The sequence below is a fragment of the Syngnathus floridae genome, chromosome 8, assembly GCF_059516105.1.
Source record: "Syngnathus floridae isolate MCC-2025c chromosome 8, RoL_Sflo_1.0, whole genome shotgun sequence".
Taxonomy (NCBI): Eukaryota; Metazoa; Chordata; class Actinopteri; order Syngnathiformes; family Syngnathidae; genus Syngnathus; species Syngnathus floridae.
In genome coordinates this window covers 1,482,307-1,504,309 of record NC_142420.1, presented here as the reverse complement: position 1 = coordinate 1,504,309, position 22,003 = coordinate 1,482,307, and the positions used below count along the sequence as shown (strand labels likewise).

General features: G+C 44.6%; 1 protein-coding gene and 1 long non-coding RNA gene across 9 annotated transcripts; one reads left to right on the top strand and one right to left on the bottom strand.

Annotated features, from left to right (window-relative positions):
* The first annotated feature begins 563 nt into the window (after positions 1-563).
* On the top strand, positions 564-16,220 carry LOC148393842 (uncharacterized). Of its 8 annotated transcripts, XR_015860064.1 has the most exons (7): positions 766-1,044; positions 12,413-14,273; positions 14,623-14,913; positions 15,106-15,167; positions 15,399-15,518; positions 15,723-15,902; positions 15,968-16,220. XR_015860064.1 is itself a non-coding variant. In XM_088383759.1 (3 exons), the coding sequence occupies exons 2-3, from the start codon at positions 10,374-10,376 to the stop codon at positions 11,338-11,340; spliced, it is 621 nt and encodes a 206-aa protein (XP_088239885.1). In that variant the 5' UTR covers positions 564-1,044; positions 10,229-10,373; the 3' UTR covers positions 11,341-11,753. The 8 variants fall into 8 exon arrangements, 2 of the variants coding, with proteins under 2 accessions (XP_088239885.1, XP_088239886.1); XR_015860067.1 differs by lacking the exons at positions 766-1,044; positions 12,413-14,273 and having other exon boundaries at positions 14,551-14,913; positions 15,729-15,902; XR_015860068.1 differs by lacking the exons at positions 766-1,044; positions 12,413-14,273 and having other exon boundaries at positions 14,560-14,913; positions 15,399-15,513; positions 15,815-15,902.
* Positions 14,003-15,829, bottom strand: LOC148393843 (uncharacterized). The gene is made up of 2 exons (XR_015860070.1): positions 14,486-15,829; positions 14,003-14,381 (listed from the first exon to the last, which is right to left on the bottom strand). It is a non-coding gene; the product is annotated as an uncharacterized LOC148393843 (long non-coding RNA).
* Positions 16,221-22,003: the final 5,783 nt, after the last annotated feature.

The window sequence follows — 22,003 nt, the reverse complement described above, 5'->3', positions numbered from 1 at the left end:
TATTTAATCTGATGACAAAAAAATGATCAATTACCAAAAAAATGGGGCTTTGAACTCATCAATTATTTATTTATGGTTGGCCACAGACACGTAGTAAACGATTTGGGGTGAGCTTTTCGAGAGCATACTTGTGTGCACCACCACGACGATAATGAGCCGTCACGATTGCTGCTAACTGCTTTTGTGTATTTCTTTTGGAGTGTGGAAGAGCCGCACGGGAAATGGGCCTGTTGTTTATTTGCCTGCAACGCGTAAACATGTCAGATCTTGATACTGTTTTATTTATCACATCCACTTGACGTGTGCTAATGGACAACACATTTTGGGGATGAATGCACACACGTGTGATTGGATATATTGTGTGCGTGTGTGTTTTTGTGCATACGCGAATGAAGTTGGGGTTATCTTTTTTTTTTTTTATCGACAGTTTTGCTGGGTGAGTAAAATTGTGATGTTATTATTATTATTATTATTATTAATTTTATTATTATTATTATTGTTATTATTATTATTATTATTATTATTATTATTATTATTATTATTATTATTATTATCATCTTTAAGAAGTCAAATCAAACTCCAAAATCAATCAAACGAATGGGTCATAATAGATGTGTGTACCCTACATGTGTATTTGAATCCACTGTACAATAATAGTTTCACAAAATGGATTCACATGATGGTAGTCTGTAAAACAAGCAAAAATATCCCTACACAGAGACCCAACGGAAGCAACGAAAAAACAGTTCTCTAGCCTTATGGCAAAGAGCGCTAGTGATCCCGGATGCTTCATGCGCCCACCTGTAGAAGAAGTGATCGCCGGTTCAAATCTACAGTGAACAGCTGAGGAGGAGTCGTCCATTTATTTCGTTTGACGTTCGGGTTTTCTTTTTCGTTTTTACATTTCGTTTTACAATGGAGGATTACATATCCAAACGATTTTCAACTATGGATTTTCGGTCGAAGCAGGAGGTCATCAGTAAAGGAAGAGCAACTCCGGAGTTCAAATGTTTGATTCGACACACGGGATTTCGGAACGGAGTGGTACGTACGATCGAAAACAAGGTTTTGATTCCATGTGCTTAATTGAGTGTTTTTATGTGTGAAGACTGCTGATATGAGAATTTAATTAAAATAGTTCAAATTAAATAATGAATAAGCCACTCTAGAGCAGCGTTCCCCAACCTCTTTTGACACGGTTAGGTGTCGGACAAATTTTACCAAGGGGGGGCGGGTGACGTCAGTGCCTCCCCAGTCATGAACCTCACCGCACGCCACTGCCGTGAAGCATGCACACTATAAAGAAGAAGAAGAGGCGAAAACATGGAGAAATATTCCAATAGTTCGACAAACAAACGTATTTTTCTGCGTGTAGCACCAGTGACAGGATGACACGTCAGAGCTGCGCAACCGCACCGAAGGGCAAATTCATCATCGCGTATCCTCATAGCTCCGAAAAAAAAAAACACCACTCATCCAGCTGCGGTTTTTTCTTTTAAATTTACTGCCACAAACAAGTCGGCATTTACGATCAACACGCATGTCAACAGTCACTTCAGGACACGTCCTTAGTCCCTAAGTGAGATTTCGTACTGCGAGACATCCTTTGAGGCGTTTGATTGTCTTTAAATGTGTTATCACGTCTTTGACTTAAAGGCTTGAAAACACTTAGCGGCTGTTTTTAATCTTGTTATTGTTGTTGAATGGCGAAACTTTGAACGCACGTCGGCCGATCCATGAACGGCCGAGACATTTTCTGGAATGTCTGAAACCCACGCAAGCAAAGTGAGCACAGAAGGCCCAATCTCAGATCCACGGAACCGCCAGGCAGACTTCGCCGTGCCGCCTGCGTGAAAATCAATTGGCGTGAAGACGTTTTTCGCACCTGCACGTCACCTCGGTCACGCTGTTGGCGAGCGGACGAGTCTGGCCTCTTTTCGTGTCATTGGCTAATTCAAAGCATCTTGTGGGGATGAGCGTAGGATGTGACTGCAGAAAATAAAAGAATCATAACAGGAGGATCAAAGAAGGGGAGCAAATCTATTCCTTCTGGACGTGGCGGCGGTGGCGGCTCCGGCATCAAACAAAGGCAGTCCAAAGTCAAGACAGACTGGATAAAAGAAGAAAGTCCTGAACTCTGCAGCACGAGCCGCTTGATTTACACTCGGCTTCCAAAAGTAGTTCACCTCCACCTGCTTCCTTCCCGCAAGTTGAGATCGCACAACGCAGCTGCGTGGGCGCCATCATTCTCCTGTCAAGAGTCCACTTTGTGTTCTAATTTAGCGCAACGCTTCATGTCAGATGGCCGACCTTAGCTTGGCCTGCGCTTCCCTTTGCGTACTGCGCAAAATGGATCAACAACAAATACATTATCCAATCAATCGTCTTAAAAATCGGGTTTAGAAATGTTGCGATTTTGGTCCCTCAAAAGTAATAATTCCTCTTCAGACCTTTGTTTGGCTTTGGAGCTTTTAGCACTGGCCGAAGGTGCCACGAGGTCTCCGATTGTAACTTTGGGTGCAAGTTGAGGAAAGCGATGTGTGCGTTTACTGCGCCAATGCGTGAAACAAAGAAGTTGCTGTGTGACACTTTAAAGGAAATCGCCCCATGCATGTAGTCAGACTGTGCGGCCTTTCAGATGACCACAAAAGAAGAGAGCAGCTGAGTAAGTCCATAAGTCATCCACAAAAACAAACTCTCATGTCTGTAAATAAATGCCAAGCAGCAAAACCCAAAGCCCCAAGGGTGACACTTAGCTTTTGTGGTTGAGCTTTAGGAAGGCAAACAAAGCATGAAACATTTCACCAGCGCCTTAAAACATGCCAATGATCCATAGCAAAAGTAATTTATAAATATAAGCCGCTGTTTATTAGGAATAATTTACTGCTGCTTTAAAATCACATTAGCTGATTTAAAAAAAAAAAAAAACGTCAGACCCCACACAACTTCAAAAATGATCTCAATTGAAATGTACCGCACATAACTTTTTTTTTAAAATAATGCAGCGACAGTAAAACAAAACAGCTGTAAAAGATTTATCAGTAAAAGTGAAATATAACCCATAACTGTACTGGAAAAAAAAATACTTTACTGGCTATTGGAAAAAAAAAATAATTCAGCTTTTCCGTCGAAATGCTGACGTACATTTAGTGCAGTTAGCGTTAGCCCATTTTTAGGTTGCGTCGCCTTTTTTGAACTCGGAGGATTCCATCAACCTGCTGTTGTCATAGAAGTATAATTTGAATTCCTGGTAACAAGTGACAATTCCGCATGTGGGCAAAAGCGATCATCCATCGTCAATTGTTTTCTTTCCACATTTGAACTCGTGGTCTACCACCTTCTGGCAGCAGATCCTGGGTGGCCGAGGCGGCCGTTCGACAACCCCACCGCGGCTCTGCACGGCTTTTATTTTTTGCGTCTGAACTTATCGGCCGATTGTTTGAAGGCCGCTGCGGACCTCACAGACTGCACTTCCAGCAAGTGAGAAACACACGGAGGCCTTAGGAAAACTTCGCTTAAGGTCATCCGTGGCAGCTGGCATGCAAGGCGGCCTACAAAAATACACAATCGGTCGCTCTCCACGGCCGTCCGTACACGCCGGTCCAGTCGCGGCACGGCAACAACGCGTGCTTGCGCTGACATCTCCAGACAGTGAAAAATAAACGGAAAGAAGGAGGGGCAAAGAAGACGAATTCCAGTGCCGTGAGCCAAAGGAAAGCCCGGCCTAGCTGTCGTGCACAACGACGACGCCCGTGCGTGCCGTGTTATTGTGTGATAAAGTCGAGACCGTAGGGCGTCGTCGCCGAGGAGAAGCCTGAACGCCGCGGTCATTAAAATACTTTGGCCAAGACGGGATGCTTATCAAATAATATGAACCACATTGCGCCTTCTGGATTAGTAGTAGCTAAAGCGCTACCTTTTCAAGTGCGCTTTGATGTCTGAACCTTAAAACACCATGCTGGGAAAATAAAAGACGGCTTCTGTTTAGCAGCGCTTCGAAATATGAATGACCTGCCTTACTAGTTTTACGATCTTTTGCTTTGACTTGCTAGGCTAATGCTATGTGGCTTTAGATGCTTTGTGCTAGCGAACAACACCAAACGTCATAGACTGAGGCATAATTTAAGTGTATTTATTATTTTGTTGAATGATGTCATGCGTGTGTACTTCCTAACCTGGCTGTACAAACACCGCGGCGTTTAGCCGTTAGATTTGCGCAACGCTAACTTCCCCGCGTGCCGTTGCCAGGCCTGATTAGACCTCAAGACGATGGCAGTGCTCTGTAAAAACACCAATCACCATTTCCTCATAATAAACTTGGAGAGACGGATGGTCAGGATGGGAAATATTTTCCATGATGCTCTTTTCATTTCCCACCCAAGCTGTCTTAACAACAGAAGAACCGGGCATCCATTTAGAAGATGGAAGCCAAGGTCACTCGGACCAGTTGAATTCTTCCTGCTGCTGGAGCAAAAATATTTTCACTTAGCTAATTGGAATGGGTGCTTTGATTGGAAACAGTTAGTGATGTTAAACAGGCTCTTTTGTTCCGTTCGCAAAGTTCACGCGTTGTGTAATTCATAATGTTATGTAATATTCCGGACTGTCAGATCACACTGGAATAAATGACGCTACATTTTCCATATTTAATATTCACATGCATATCTTTAATAATGATTTGCCTCCACTGCCTTGACTTATGTTTTGTTTGTGGAGACGACCGGAACATCCTGTTTGTTAGCTAGCTAGTTAGCTAATAGCTCAGCTCTATCAATTGTATTCCTCGTCCATCTATCCCATTCCATCAATGTGAGTTGCGGGTTGCTGTATTTTACCGACTTTTCTCTTAAAAAAAATGTCTTGTCTCCATCTCAAATAAGTCTTTGAGCTCTTTCTACGTGCACTTCAATCACGGATCGCATAAGCAGGTCCGGCCGGAGTCCAGCCATCCGCCCGACACGGCTGTCTGTCTTTGCCATTTCCCTCTGATGTTCTCAGTCTTCCCGCCCTCAAATTCCTCCAGCATGTCTCATTCCTTTTTGCTGCGGGCCAGGCCGGGCCGGCCAGCTCCCCGGGGGCTCATCTTCACAAGGAAATTATTTTTCATTGCCACCAAAACTCTGTGACTTCGGCGGGCTTGGCCTCCCGGCCCTCGTGACGGTCGTCCAGGTCGTAAGGTCAGACCTGCTCCTGCCCGTGAGCTGCCACTTGGAATCATGGGAGCCATCGTTGCCTCCACCGAGCAACGTGGGGTTGTATATCATGCTAAAGCTACTAAATGGAGTTCTTTAAAGTCAAGGGGTTGTCCAAGCCATCTTCACTCAAGCAACTCTTTTGGACCATGATGGCCCTCAAAAGTATCGTTTGAGTAGGAATACGCTCATCCATCCATTTTCAAAATGGCTTATGGTGACTTGGGGGCCGGCGGGCGTACACCCTGGACCGGTTCAAGGCACCTAAACTATTGTTATGGACAAATTTTCCCATTGAGCTCAAGTTTAGGAGAAAAAAAATGTATGACTTTTGCTTTGAGAATGTAGCGACTCATCAAATCGGTGGCATGGTTCTGGTCATTCAGGTGACTCAGCGGGATGTTCGTCGACTCCATTGATCACCGTTGCTACGCGATGTAGACCAAAACAATGAGCTCATTTCTATTGTAAAACACAGATGTGGTTTGCTTCACAAGTCAGGAGGAATTCAACAAGAAGGCCCAAGAGAATTTGAGGAAACTTGTTTCCCAAAAGCAGCAGGGCAACCTAAGCCGCTTATCTTGCTAACCAAAGCTGATGGATTCAATCAAAAGTTTGTCACCCTGGACCTGCTACAACTTTTGATTTCTTCCTATCATTTGAATTCCTGTCTTCTCAGTTTGCTTTCACGTTACTCATTTGAAAGGCCGCCCACCCCTTCACCTTCCTCGACTCAATGTTGAATCACAATGAATCATTGATTCTCATTTTTCGCTCGTGGATGTTTAGCTCTTCCCCCCCCAGCTCCTGGGAATCTAATTTCCTGTTTCTGCTCCTGTCAACTGATTGATGTTTATGTTGAACAATCTGTTTCTGTTTTTCACTCTTTGGACCTTCTTTCCTCCCAACCCAGTTCTTTGTCTTCCTACCCCGAGATTTGCTCGCTATTGTTTACACGCGACGTTGCGAAGCTTTCGGAGCTGGCAGCAGTTGAAGCGGTTTGAGAACGCCGACGCCACTTGCTTGATGAACGTTAGCTCGCTGATTTTTATTCTATTTTTAATCCACCTTAGTGCACGTAGTGTCCGTTGATCAATACAACAAAGATTCCAGTGTGCGAATCCCACCTGGTGCCGTCGTCCAATTGTGTGGGAGGATTTGAATATCGCTGGTTGTGTAATTCCGATTGCAAAATTTTTTTTTTCTTGGCTTATTCCGCACGAATGTTTTCGTGTGGGCGGAGGTACGATTGGCGGGGGGTCGGGTACCCCCCCGCCCTTTACTGCAACTGTCAGCCGCTCATGGAAAGCAGACGTTTAATTGCTCTCAGATGGCGAAGCGCTTGGTGCGAGCTCCACGCTGCGTGTGCGTGTGACCGTGCTCCGTTACGCCAACCATTTTGTCCAAATGGGTGTGGGAGCGCGTTGGGTCCATCCGGGCCAAATTCTTGATAACAAAATAGGTTTGTGTGACAAATGGACTTTCAGCTGAGTGTTTGGCCGTGGATGAGACAGAGAAGAAGGTTGAGATGTTTGCGTGCTGCTGAGAGGCAAAGTTCACACAGCTGCTGTCACTGACACTTCAAAGCGTAAATATTGACTTGAAAAGACACATTATTGCTAATGCGCTCTTTGAGGCAAAGCCAAATGGATCCATACTTGACGGCATGCATCCGATTTGTTTTTCTGCGTATGTGCTGCTCGACGATGAGTCCAGATGCAATCGACAAAAATGGACTCCAACTCTCAGTAAAGAAATGAAGTCAAAGGCTGGATTGGATGGAAGAAGCCTATTAGTAGTCACGGCACCCGTCGGAACTGAACTTTACCTTCCAGCTGGGTGAAGTCTGTGACGGTCCAATTTGACATGCTTGTTGCTTTCCTCCGTTGTGATGGAACGAATGGCTTTTTTATTATTGCTCTGTAATCCCGCCCGAGCCTTTTGTTTCCTGATGATTTTGATCATCGGCTAATGAGAAACATCCCCTTGGCCTAGTTTAGAAACAACCTCCGTAAATCAACTTCATCAATCATTTGACTGAATCATTGATGATAAAGTCATTCTATTTTTTCTATTCTGTTTTTTCTCTCTTGATCCCATTTTGGAAACTGGATGGGTCAACATCTGTCACCACAACGGACACATTCAGCCAATGAGAAGAAAAGAGAGCCAGCGTGAATGCACGAGGTCGTCGAAGGTCCTAATTGAAAGCGTTCCTTTTCAGTCGCAAGGTCCACGCTGGACCGGGTCCGCCCTAAATAAATAAATAAAAAAACAAATAGATAGATAAATGAAAGAAGGAAAGGAAAGGATGAACAGGCTGAAGATGTTTTTTTTCTTCCCTATTCAACTCTGAAGCACCTTGATAATGGCGACAAGCAGGTCAGAGAACAAAAACGAGAGATGAGACCATGACAAAGATAGCAGCTGGACTCCGCCCGTGCGTCTGCACTCTCTTTTCTTCTCCACTGAGGACATTTCCATCTGCTTTCAGATACCCGCGGGCTTCACGGCAAACTCGTCAAGGTTGAGCCGCGTCAGGATGAAGATGACTCAAGCCGAGAAGTAAACAATGTGTCAATGGATGTGCTTTTTCCCCCCCAAAGTAACCATTTCATTCAAACTTGACAAAGACTTTCAAAAGTTTGCCAAAGTTCCATCGTATGAAATCGGGAGCATTTTGTTCCACTTTGAAGCCGGGGCTGGCTCCGTCACCATGTTGTTGACAGTGCTACCGTCTCCACTTTCTACTATTTGCTTTGATTGATACGAGCGTGGAGTGAAGGGGACACGGTCACATGATCTTCCTTCCACCTGCTCTCCGTCTTTTAAATGTGTTTTTATCAAAGCGGAGGCTGCAGGACATCCAGCTCCGGGCCCCTGCTTTTGGGCCCGCTTCACCTTCTTGATGCCTTCAGCAGACTCGCTGCCGGAAAAGCAGACGGCCACGAAAACAGCGCCGCTTCTTGCCGACCGTATATTTGTACGTACTCGGCGTAAGGCAAACAATCGGGCCTATCGGAATGCCGATCGGCCGTAGAGTCAAGGCTAACTTGCGCTCTGAGCCGTGGCTTCAATGTGGCGTGACGCTCTAATGGCCGAGCGCGGATCAAAAGCGGGCCAAAGATTGGATCCCGGAGGCCTTTGGAGGCTCGATGCTTATCGTCCTCGCGCGCAAACAAACACGACGCGCGTCGCTGAACGCAACTCTGGACCTTCTTGCTGTTGTTGGGCCACAAGACTTTGCCGTACTTCTCACTCACTGCGAGCATGCGTGCGCATCCAATCGTTTCTCTAACATCTTTGGCAAGCGTGCGAATAGCTTGCTCAATAACGAGCATCCCGAGCGGGCGGCTCGTTGGACGAACAATGAGGCCAAGCTGGCTTTGACAGGACCTGATGGCTGGAGTGTCAGCTGGGGGAGAGCTGTCTTTGGCAGAGAGAAGCCAGACGGTGCTGACGGGGCGGCTCGAGGGGCCCGCCGAGCATTTGCATAGAATTGCCTCAGAGTCTATTTAGCATAATGATAACATGCAAAACGCCCTAACAAGACTTGCTAATAGCATTTTTGTTTTGAAGCCTACTTGAGCAGACAGAAAATATAACAATAGCAAAAGGTGTATATTCTTTCTCCTCTGCAAAGAACTGTTTGTTACGCTGTGACTTTCTGGGTAATTGTTCAGGATTTCTGTATTATACTGCCCCCAACTGGCCAAGGTGTGCACACCAGTAGGCTGAGCACAATGTCTATTGAATGGAAGCCAAATTTCTAAGTAAGCAAGCAAAAACCCAGACCCCCCCCCCTCCACACACACACACACAACCTCCCACCGGCCCCATTAGGCACATTTAAATCAAATTGACCTCGTTACATTCCTGCGTAATGCTATTGACGTTTGAATGGTGCATAGCCTATCACAATGTTTGCTGTAAATGACCATGGCTTAATTGTTGGGAACTGCTACAAAATAAACTTGCGCGTGTTTATTCGGAAACCGTTATGGGCTATACATTTCACGGCGAGGGGGAAAAATTTCAAAAATGCTGATGTCATTATTGTTTAATTTTTAAATTGACCCGTCATCAAACCACTGATTAAATTCATGTGGTTCTTTTAGATGAGCTATAACACATTTTCCACATTTGATTTCAAAATAGTCTTAAATGAACTAATAAACATGTAAATAATTTAAAATGACAAATGCCTGCTGTTGCTTGTTTGGTCAAAAGCTTCACCTGCATGTGTCTTTGTTTTAGAATTAGCTGCCGAGGAAGCAAGACCACTTTGCTTCTTGCTTTCTTTTTAACGAGCGCAAACAGATTTGCTACGACTGAACATTGAAATGGAAAGCGCGTGTTTGCAAACACTGAGTGGATTACAATTTAATCTGGAACAATCATGGTCAGGTTACGTGCGGTAATTCATGTGGAACAAATTAAAAAAAAAAAATCATTTTGAGGCTGTGCGTATAAGCGTCAGGACATTTTATTAGGTACACCGGCAGCGTCCCTAACTGATTTTATACCAAGACAAAATAACGTTTGATCTTTGATTTACATTAATTTTACATTAAATCAGGGAACCAAATGAATGAACATCTTAGTGCAAGTTAATTTATTTTCAAAAGTTAATTTTGTGGGAGTCAAATTTCATTTCATTCTTTCATTTCTGGCGCTATTTGAATGATCATTCGAATGACTTCAAATGAATGCAAAGACGCCACCTTTGTCATGAAATGAGATTTGGAAGAGATTTTAAAGGGCTTCCGTGTGTTTTTGACAGTAGTAAGCTGAGCTTAAATAGATCCAAACGTGCCCATTCAGACACAGGCCCAGGCAGGCAGGCAGCGCGGGCCTGCTGCGCCACTTAATGAGCGGCGCAAGTCCTCCACTCCGCTAAATGTTTTGTCAATATTAGCGGGACTACTTGGAGGAGGCGCTCTGGGGCGCGTGTGGTGGGGGTCTATAATTGGACACGTGTTTTCCCCCTTTTTGTCGTTTGGAGATCAACCGATCCTTTTGTAATTGTTTTTTAGTGAGAGTTCTCAAGAGGCTCCTTTCAGAAAACATGGAGGCCCTGCAAGTATTTAACGTGCGCAATTTTGACGCACAACGTCAGTCACCCCACGAGCGCGGCGGCCTCCCTCCGCTCCCACCTGCTCCAAAATCCAATATAGAGTGATGGAGGACGTTCTGTTCGATTTGGACCAAGATGGCTCGCCGGATTTCGCCTTCTGGGGTCAGATGGAGCAAAACCTGCAGTTCCAAACGCAGCTGGATACTTTGCTGCTGGACTGCAGCACCGCGGCGGCCGGCGAGCAGCTGTCGCCTTGGTCGTCGCTGGGTTGCCAGTCGGTGTTTCCGGAGGCCCAGCTCACTTTCGCCGACTTTGACGCGCAGTCACCCGCGGACGAGGAGGCGGACGGCTTCCCCGCGGACGAGTCGTCGGAAGCGGCCAAGCGGCAGCGCGCGCACCGGCTGCAGGTGTCCCAGCAGCCGTACAAGGTGCAGAGGCACGCCGCCAACATCCGCGAGCGCAAGCGGATGCTGAGCATCAACTCGGCCTTCGAGGAGCTCCGCTGTCACGTGCCCACCTTCCCGTACGAGAAGCGGCTGTCCAAGATCGACACCCTGCGGCTGGCCATCGCCTACATCGCTCTCCTCAGGGAGATCCTCATGTCTGGCTGCGACCCCAAGTCCTACGTGGACGAGTGCATGAAGAACGGCTACAAGAATCAGACCAACGCCATTTGGAACACCAGCGGTGAGCAAAAGCCATCCAATTCAGCCTTCTCAGTCACAATCATATCTCTTTAATTTCGATTTTTAATTTTGATTTTTTTTTTTACTTTTCGTCTCTATGTTTACTGCTCCTCCCAAATTGGGTGGAAAGTCTTTTTCAGTTGTTAGCTGCACACTTGTGTGTTTCTTTTGGCTATGAGTACACCATAGTTCACATAATCTTTTTTTTTTTTTTTTTGAGCCTACTTGATAAAATTCGGCTCTCAAGTGTCTTTTTGTGGCCATTGAGTAGTAAGTGTGCCTCCATATAGATCTCGTTAAACAGTCATTGAAACGTATCAAAACTCCCTGCTTTTGTCCCTCCCCAGATCTGACAGCTCGTCTCTCCTGGATAAAGTGGGATTAGTTGAGGGCCGTGGGGCACCCCCGAATGTGGAGATCTCAGTCTTGCTCTCTCCTCGACATCTGCAGACTTCTCACTGGGTCGCACGCACGCACCTCGGGCTTTTAATATTGTAATTTCTTGTCCACTGGTCATTGAGAGGCTTTGGCGGCGAGGCCTTGGAGGGACGGAAGGGCGTGGGCATTGTTTGCCCAAATGGATGCCACTTGTCACAGAGCCAGAGTGGGCCACACTGGCATGAGACTGAACGACTTTCAGGGCCCTTGCATCCAGCGTTAGTGTTTTTGTTTTTTGTTTTTTTGTTTTTTCCACGAGTCTCCGTGTGTGAGAAGAGTCTTGATCATGTAAATGAGACGGCGGCGGCGGCGAGACCCAGATGACGCCACTACGGCAGCTTCCTGACACATTTGTTTGTTTCTCGCATCGTTTATTTATTTATTTATTTATTTATTCATTCATTGATTTATTCATTGAACTCTTAATTATTGCTCATTTCTGTTCAACTTGAGCTCACTTTGTCATCTTTTTTTTATGAAACTTTTTGAAATAAAGCTGAAGGTTGACGCCAAGCAATGTCGATCGCTTTATCTCAGCTCCATATTCATTTTTTAGAGCGCGACCAGTCAAATTCTTTCAACGTGATGAGCAGTCTTTCTTTTTTGCATCGGCCCGGTTTCTTGATTAACATTCGGCGCGTTTGTACTGACAAACACTCGAGGCAGTTGTGTTTATCATGTCTAAGTCTGGACCTTGCATTTGTAAATACAATTAGATGCATCACATCCTGCTGGAACAATTTACGTCTGCTTAGAAAAATGTCTGCTCTAAAGTCACATGGCTGCAGTTTTGCTCAAAACAAAGTTTCTTCCTCGAATTTGTGTTTGCTTGAAACTGTTGTATCATAAATTAAATATGAAAATCCATATTGCAAAATCACGTCTCTGCAATAGAACATTACAACGCCGACTCCCCAGAAGCGCCCGGCCGGCTCTTGTCGCCATGGCGACCCAATGTGTTGGTGTTTTAAGAGCTGCGAAAGCCTTGTTAAAACGCTCACCTGCTTTTCTCATTACAGGTCTTCACAAGAGCGCACATTGAGCCTCAGCGAGCGCGCAAAGGCAAAAATGCAGTGTCGTCTTTAAAATGCGTCCCCGGGGGCTCGCCTTCAAGGACCTGAGCGGTGGGGGGCCGCGCAACCTTCTGATTCTACCGTTGATCCATGCGGCACACCTTTTTTTTGTATCGATCTTGCAAACGGGATCAGTCCCACTCCGACTGTCAAACCAAGACGCAAGATAAACATCGCAAGCTTAGGAAGCTGAGAATATTTTTAGTGACACAGGTGACATTGAGTGAGTGACAGTGGACTGTAAAGGCCGCCTCTTTGTCTTCACCCCACGTGGGCTAATCAGTAGAATCAACACGGCCTCTGTTTGCCCACTTTTTCACTCCTAGCCCTCCTCCAAACTAGCGCAGCTCCTCTCCAGCCCGGGTGTGTGTGTGTGTGACTGTGTGTGTGTTGCACCTGGCCGCGGCCCACATGGCGCTGTGAAACCGTAATGCTAACCTTGGCACCCGGGTCACAAGTGCAGCGCTAATTAGGTGAGGTTATTTGTGCAGGAGGCTACACCAACAGCACCCAAGTGCACAGTCACGCCGTCATTTGTTCAACAAATTCACTCGGACCCCGTGCACAAGTGCGGCGCCATCCCCCCGTTCCAAAGTTCACATCCTGGAAGTAGTACATCATAATGGATATAATGACATTATAAGCGGAATAATTGCTCCAGAGGTGCTGTTTTTTGTAACTGTCCAGGCAATGAAGTGTATTTGAGTTGATTGGGGTTACGTTGCCGCCCTCTTACAGCACCAAAGCAAGAATCCGTTGGAGCGGCAATGACCTTGTTTTCCTGCCAGAGCTTTGAAACGTTTTTAAGCCATGCTAGATTACATTCATTCATTCATGTATGTATCTATGTATGTACTGATTTATTTATTGATTTATTTATTCACGTTAGTCCCTATGGCTGCATGACTTCATGGGGTTGCAAAGCTACAGTACAGTATTTGGGGAGGGGGGGGGTGCATGTTTATAGTATGTGTTGAGAAGAAAGTGGGAAGGGGGGCCTCCATCCTCACGTATCAAAGCAGTGGTATCCTGGGCCGGGCCCCCTTTCACGCATGCAGGAGACAACGCAGCGAGTCTGCATGGCGTTAAAGAAACGCAAAATGCTTCAAGCTGCTCCGCACTCCCAATTAAAGCTTTATGAAAGGGAACCCTAATGTCGTTTGAGAAACACCTTGTCGCTCGCTGTGGATATCAACCAAGGGAGGCTAGCTTACAGGAGAGGAGAAGAAGGTCTTACTTTCTATGTACCTGCATGTTGTTTGGTTTGGTCGTTTTGCTTTCACATCATGTGAAGTGTTGCATTGTGTCGTTTATGAGAGTACAATTAAACGTCGGGAATGACTTCTTCTTTTTTTAATGAGGTGACGTAATCCTCTCGCGTCTCGAAATTAGCTTCGCAATCAAGGCTGACGTGCGAGTTGATATTCGGGAAGGACTCAGCTGAGTCACACTTTACTGGAAAAGCAACACGCAGTAAAACGCTTTGCTTTGGCCTCACAAACGCCGACACCCAAAGAACAAATTTTGAAATCGAGAAACATTGATCCACTGTCTAATTTAATTCTGCTCACTCAGAAAAATGGACAGAATACATTGATGATGTCATCAACACATTTGGAGCATTTGGTAGTGACACGGATAGAAAATGCAATATAGCATCTGTGGGGCCGCAAGTAGCCGAGAAGCCGTTGCACAATGAGAAGCAGCTGCATGGAGGATTCCTCGGCCGGAACATCTTGAAGCGCTTAAAGGCAGGCGGGCGCGCATAGCAGAGGGCATGCGTGAAGAGACAGGTGGAGATAATCAGGTGAGTGTATACACAGCACAGGCGTGCACGGCGCCCTTTAGATCCTCGGCCCAAGATCATTCGGGGTCGAGCGTCACCGCCATCATGACAGGTTTCGAGTGGTGTTGGCTGTTGAGTGAACGATTCGTGCAAACAGAACGAATGCTTTCAGTGAACGAGAGTGAACGAATCACTTCCTAAAGTGTTTATTTTAGAACGACTCGTTCACTCACCAGCCAACACGAGTTATCATATGCAGGTGCCACCGGAAAAATGAGTCCACGGGAGCACTGCAACGGCCGCAGGATATTGGCGAGAACAATTCCTTTTAGGATGAACTATCGATGGAAATATTTTCATTTGATTGAAGGCAATGGCAGTGTGCCGAGCGCCGTTGGACGATCAGGAGAAGAAGATTTGAATTGACGGATGTGACGTCAGGGCTCTAGGCAGACAGGTGTGCTCAAGGGGAGTTATCATATGCAGGTGCCACCGAGCGCGCGGCGGCGCGGCGAACGCTTTCTCAGGTAAGCTAGCATGCTAGCAAATGTTTGTCGTCTCCTGCCGTTTGTCACGACGGACGCCGTGTTTGTTGCACGGCTTTCGCGCTCAAGGGGAGTTCTCAAATGCAGGTGCCACCGAGCGCGTGGCATTTTCTCAGGTAAGGGAGCAAATGTTTGTCGTTTCTTGCCGTCTCTCACGACGGACGCCATGTTTGTTTGTCGGAGGATTTTCACGCGGCGACTGTAGGCGTCGAAGTTGGGGAGACCGCAAGGAGAGTTTTCAAATCGGCCCCAAAATGTGTGCTTTGTTGCCTTTTCTCACGAGCCTTTTTTTATTTTGTTTGTCGCAGGACTGTCGTACTCTCGTGACTCGGCAGGCAACGTCACGTCCACCGCGACGGTGGGCCCGGAGGTAAATTTTTATTTATTTATTTATTTTAATGCTGGCCCGCATTTTTTCATTCGTTTGTTTGTAGAAGGTTCGTAAATGACGCCGCCGATAAGCGCGTGTTTGTCTGACTATAGGAAATGTTAGTTTGACTCTGGTCAACTAAACCTTTTTTTAATTACTTTATATTATGCGTGTGCCATTTCCGTGTCATGCAAACTGGTGAATGTAACGAATATGTTACGTCATGTCCAGATCGGACCGAATCCATTCAAAGATGGCGCCCGCCCCCGTTCCGTTACGCAACAAACCTTTGCGCGGGTTATTTTCTCCCGTTTTGGCCGCCGCCAACCCGGATCATCTGTCCAATGTGAGGTGAGTTGTAGATGATGAAATTAAAATATGAATTATAATCTTGAATAATTCTCATAATTGACTACAATGTAATGATTCTATATTTTTTCAAATGTACAACTCTACTTAGAATGTATGAAATTAAAATATGAACTATGATTTTGATCACTTATCATAACTTACTACAATATGATTGATCTAAGCTGTGTGTCCTTTGTCCTCTAGGTGTAGGGGGCGGTGTTTGGGCGAGCCGGTCCACGAGGAAGACGTAATGATGCGAGCAGCGCCCAACTCATTGCATGTTCTGCCATTTGCAGGCCGGACGCAAAAGGGGGGGGGGGGGGCAACGCACGGCCCCATCCGACCGGGCGACGGTCACCAATAGTAGCTAGCCGCTGTGATCAAGTAAGCAAGTGACCGACAACTTGGGGTGCTCTTTGAGTTTCTAACATTTGTTTCTGTTTCTGCAGATGACGACCGGGATGTGGCCCGATCTGATCAGAGGTGAACGGACCGCTGTGGCATCGCTCTGAAGTCACCGAGTTTTGAGGGAGAGCCCCCGCTTCCCTGGAGGCGTCGACCTGCGCAGCTTCAACGTGTGAAATGTTTTTTTGTTTTTTTTTAAATTACACCAGCAGTGTCCCAATGTCTGCTCGAGGGCTGCATACTGAAACAAATTCAGAATTCTTTGACACAAATTCATTAAATCAATCCCGAAATGTTGCCATTGATATTTAGTGGCGTGTGGTGGGTGTGGTGTGTGTTGTGTGTGTGTTGTGTGTGTGGTGAGTTAGGGTTAGGGTTTGTGTGGTGTGTTTGTGTGGTGTGTGTTTGTGTGGTGGGTTAGGGTTAGGGTTTGTGTGGTGTGTGTGTTTTGTGTGTGGTGGGTTAGGGTTTGTGTGGTGTGTGTGTGGTGGGTTAGGGTTTGTGTGGTGTGGGTGTTGTGTGGGTGTTGTTAGGGTTAGTGTAGTGTGTTTGTGTGGTGTGTGTTTGTGTGGTGGGTTAGGGTTTGTGTGGTGTGTTGTGTGTGTGTGTGGTGGGTTAGGGTTTGTGGTGTGTGTGTGATGTGTGTGGTTAGGGTTTGTGTGGTGTGTGGTGTGGTGGGTTAGGGTTAGGGTTTGTGTGGTGTGTTTGTGTGGTGTGTGTTTGTGTGGTGGGTTAGGGTTTGTGTGGTGTGTGTGTTGTGTGTGTGTGGTGGGTTAGGGTTAGGGTTTGTATGGTGTGTTGTGTGGGTGTTTGGGTGTTGTGTGGTGTGTGTGTGATGTGTGTGGTGGGTTAGGGTTAGGGTTTGTATGGTGTGTTGTTTGGGTGTTGTGTGGTGTGTGTGTGATGTGTGTGGTTAGGGTTAGGGTTTGTGTGGTGTGGGTGTTGTGTGGGTGTTGTTAGGGTTAGTGTAGTGTGTTTGTGTGGTGTGTGTTTGTGTGGTGGGTTAGGGTTTGTGTGGTGTGTTGTGTGTGTGTGTGGTGGGTTAGGGTTTGTGGTGTGTGTGTGATGTGTGTGGTTAGGGTTTGTGTGGTGTGTGGTGTGGTGGGTTAGGGTTAGGGTTTGTGTGGTGTGTTTGTGTGGTGTGTGTTTGTGTGGTGGGTTAGGGTTTGTGTGGTGTGTGTGTTGTGTGTGTGTGGTGGGTTAGGGTTAGGGTTTGTATGGTGTGTTGTGTGGGTGTTTGGGTGTTGTGTGGTGTGTGTGTGATGTGTGTGGTGGGTTAGGGTTAGGGTTTGTATGGTGTGTTGTTTGGGTGTTGTGTGGTGTGTGTGTGATGTGTGTGGTTAGGGTTAGGGTTTGTGTGGTGTGGTGGGTTAGGGTTAGGGTTTGTGTGGTGGGTTAGGGTTTGTATGGTGTGTTGTGTGGGTGTTGTGTGGTGTGTGTGGTTAGGGTTTGTGTGGTGTGGTGGGTTAGGGTTTGTGTGGTGTGTGTGTGTTGTGTGTGTGTGGTGGGTTAGGGTTAGGGTTTGTATGGTGTGTTGTGTGGGTGTTGTTTGGGTGTTGTGTGGTGTGTGTGATGTGTGTGGTGGGTTAGGGTTAGGGTTTGTATGGTGTGTTGTGTGGGTGTTGTGTGGTGTGTGTGTGATGTGTGTGGTTAGGGTTAGGGTTTGTGTGGTGGGTTAGGGTTTGTGTTGTGTGGGTGTTGTTTGGGTGTTGTGTGGTGTGTGTGTGATGTGTGTGGTTAGGGTTAGGTTTTGTGTGGTGTGTGTGTTGTGTGTGTGTGTTGTTTGTGTGGGTGTGTTTTTGTGTTGTTTGTGGTGTGTTTGTGTGGTGTTTTTTGGGTGTGTTTTTGTGGTGATTGTGGTGTGTTTGTTTGGTGTTTGTGGTGTGTTTGTGTGGTGTTTTTGGGTGTGTTTGTTTGGTGTTTTTTTTGGGTGTGTTTTTGTGTTGTTTGTGGTGTGTTTGTGTGGTGTTTTTTGGGTGTGTTTTTGTGGTGTTTGTGGTGTGTTTGTGTGGTGTTTGTGGTGTGTTTGTGTGGTGTTTTTGGGTGTGTTTATTTGGTGTTTGTGGTGTGTTTGTGTGGTGTTTTTGTGGTGTGTTTGTGTGGTGTTTTTTGGCTGTGTTTTTGTGGTGTTTTTGGGGTGTGTTTTGTGGTGTTTGTGGTGTGTTTGTGTGGTGTTTGTGTGGTGTTTTTGGGTGTGTTTTTGTGGTGTTTGCGGTGTGTTTGTGTGTTGTTTGTGGTGTGTTTGTGTGGTGTTTTTTGGGTGTGTTTTTGTGGTGTTTGTGGTGTGTTTGTGTGGTGTTTTTTTGTGATGTTTGTGGTGTGTTTGTGTGTTGTTTGTGGTGTGTTTGTGTGGTGTTTTTTGGGTGTGTTTTGTGGTGTTTGTGGTGTGTTTGTGTGGTGTTTGTGGTGTGTTTGTGTGGTGTTTTTGGGTGTGTTTTTGAGGTGTTTGTGGTGTGTTTGTGTGGTGTTTGTGGTGTGTTTCTGTGGTGTTTTATTGGGTGTGTTTTTGTGGTGTTTGTGGTGTGTTTGTGTGGTGTTTGTGGTGTGTTTTCGTGGTGTTTTTTGTGGTGTGTTTTTGTGATGTTTGTGGTGTGTTTGTGTGTTGTTTGTGGTGTGTTTGTGTGGTGTTTTTGTGGTGTGTTTGTGTGTTGTTTATGGTGTGTTTGTGTGTTGTTTGTGGTGTGTTTGTGTGGTGTTTTTTGGGTGTGTTTTTGAAGTGTTTGTGGTGTGTTTGTGTGGTGTTTGTGTGGTGTTTTTTGGGTGTGTTTTTGTGGTGTTTGTGGTGTGTTTGTGTGGTGTTTTTTTGTGATGTTTGTGGTGTGTTTGTGTGTTGTTTGTGGTGTGTTTGTGTGTTGTTTGTGGTGTGTTTGTGTGGTGTTTTTGGGTGTGTTTTTGAGGTGTTTGTGGTGTGTTTGTGTGGTGTTTTTGTGGTGTTTGTGTGTTGTTTGGGGTGTGTTTGTGTGGTGTTTTTTGGGTGTGTTTTGTGGTGTTTGTGGTGTGTTTGTGTGGTGTTTTTTTGTGATGTTTGTGGTGTGTTTGTGTGTTGTTTGTGGTGTGGGTTAGGGTTAGGGTTAGGGGTTAGGGTTAGGGTTAGGGTTAGGGTGTTTTTGGGTGTGTTTTTGAGGTGTTTGTGGTGTGTTTGTGTGGTGTTTTTGTGGTGTGTTTGTGTGTTGTTTGTGGTGTGTTTGTGTGGTGTTTTTTGGGTGTGTTTTGTGGTGTTTGTGGTGTGTTTGTGTGGTGTTTTTTTGTGATGTTTGTGGTGTGTTTGTGTGTTGTTTGTGGTGTGGGTTAGGGTTAGGGTTAGGGTTAGGGGTTAGGGTTAGGGTTAGGGTTAGGGTGTTTTTGGGTGTGTTTTTGAGGTGTTTGTGGTGTGTTTGTGTGGTGTTTTTGTGGTGTGTTTGTGTGTTGTTTGTGGTGTGGGTTAGGGTTAGGGTTAGGGTTAGGGGTTAGGGTTAGGGTTAGGGTTAGGGTGTTTTTGGGTGTGTTTTTGAGGTGTTTGTGGTGTGTTTGTGTGGTGTTTTTGTGGTGTGTTTTGTGGTGTTTGTGGTGTGTTTGTGTGGTGTTTTTTTGTGATGTTTGTGGTGTGTTTGTGTGTTGTTTGTGGTGTGTTTGTGTGTTGTTTGTGGTGTGTTTGTGTGGTGTTTTTTGGGTGTGTTTTTGTGGTGTTTGTGGTGTGTTTGTGTGGTGTTTGTGGTGTGTTTTCGTGGTGTTTTTTTGGGTGTGTTTTTTTAAAAAAAAAAATTTTAACTACACAAAGAAACATTTTTTTTCAAAATTTTTTGTGTAGTTTCTTTGTGTAGTTAAACTACACAAACATTTTTTTGTGTAGTTTAACTACTAAAGAAACTACACAAACATTTTTTTAAAAAAAAATGTTTCTTTGTGTAGTTTAAAAAAAAATGTGTAGTTTAACTACACAAAGAAACTACACAATTTTTTTTTAACTACACAAAGAAACATTTTTTTTTCAAAAATGTTTGTGTAGTTTCTTTGTGTAGTTAAACTACACAAACTACACAAACATTTTTTTGTGTAGTTTAACTACTAAAGAAACTACACAAACATTTTTTTTTTAAAAAATGTTTCTTTGTGTAGTTAAAAAAATTGTGTAGTTTAACTACACAAAGAAACATTTTTTTTCAAAAATTTTTTGTGTAGTTTCTTTGTGTAGTTAAACTACACAAACTACACAAACATTTTTTGTGTAGTTTAACTACTAAAGAAACTACACAAACATTTTTTTTTAAAAAATGTTTCTTTGTGTAGTTAAAAAAAATTGTGTAGTTTAACTACACAAAGAAACATTTTTAAAAAAAATATGTTTGTGTAGTTTCTTTAGTAGTTAAACTACACAAAAAAATGTTTGTGTAGTTTGTGTAGTTTAACTACACAAAGAAACTACACAAACATTTTTGAAAAAAAATGTTTCTTTGTGTAGTTAAAAAAAAATTGTGTAGTTTCTTTGTGTAGTTAAACTACACATTTTTTTTTAAACTACACAAAGAAACATTTTTTTTTAAAAAAATGTTTGTGTAGTTTCTTTAGTAGTTAAACTACACAAAAAAATGTTTGTGTAGTTTAACTACACAAAGAAACTACACAAAAAATTTTGAAAAAAAATGTTTCTTTGTGTAGTTAAAATTTTTTTTTAAAAAAAAACACACCCAAAAAAACACCACGAAAACACACCACAAACACCACACAAACACACCACAAACACCACAAAAACACACCCAAAAAACACCACACAAACACACCACAAACAACACACAAACACACCACAAACAACACACAAACACACCACAAACATCACAAAAAAACACCACACAAACACACCACAAACACCACAAAAACACACCACAAAAACACCACACAAACACACCACAAACACCTCAAAAACACACCCAAAAACACCCTAACCCTAACCCTAACCCTAACCCTAACCCTAACCCTAACCCTAACCCACACCACAAACAACACACAAACACACCACAAAAACACCACACAAACACACCACAAACACCTCAAAAACACACCCAAAAACACCCTAACCCTAACCCTAACCCTAACCCCTAACCCTAACCCTAACCCTAACCCTAACCCACACCACAAACAACACACAAACACACCACAAACATCACAAAAAAACACCACACAAACACACCACAAACACCACAAAACACACCCAAAAAACACCACACAAACACACCACAAACAACACACAAACACACCACAAAAACACCACACAAACACACCACAAACACCTCAAAAACACACCCAAAAACACCCTAACCCTAACCCTAACCCTAACCCCTAACCCTAACCCTAACCCACACCACAAACAACACACAAACACACCACAAACATCACAAAAAAACACCACACAAACACACCACAAACACCACAAAACACACCCAAAAAACACCACACAAACACACCCCAAACAACACACAAACACACCACAAAAACACCACACAAACACACCACAAACACCTCAAAAACACACCCAAAAACACCACACAAACACACCACAAACAACACACAAACACACCACAAACAACACACAAACACACCACAAACATCACAAAAAAACACCACACAAACACACCACAAACACCACAAAAACACACCCAAAAAACACCACACAAACACCACACAAACACACCACAAACACTTCAAAAACACACCCAAAAAACACCACACAAACACACCACAAACAACACACAAACACACCATAAACAACACACAAACACACCACAAAAACACCACACAAACACACCACAAACAACACACAAACACACCACAAACATCACAAAAACACACCACAAAAAACACCACGAAAACACACCACAAACACCACACAAACACACCACAAACACCACAAAAACACACCCAATAAAACACCACAGAAACACACCACAAACACCACACAAACACACCACAAACACCTCAAAAACACACCCAAAAACACCACACAAACACACCACAAACACCACACAAACACACCACAAACACCACAAAACACACCCAAAAAACACCACACAAACACACCACAAACAACACACAAACACACCACAAAC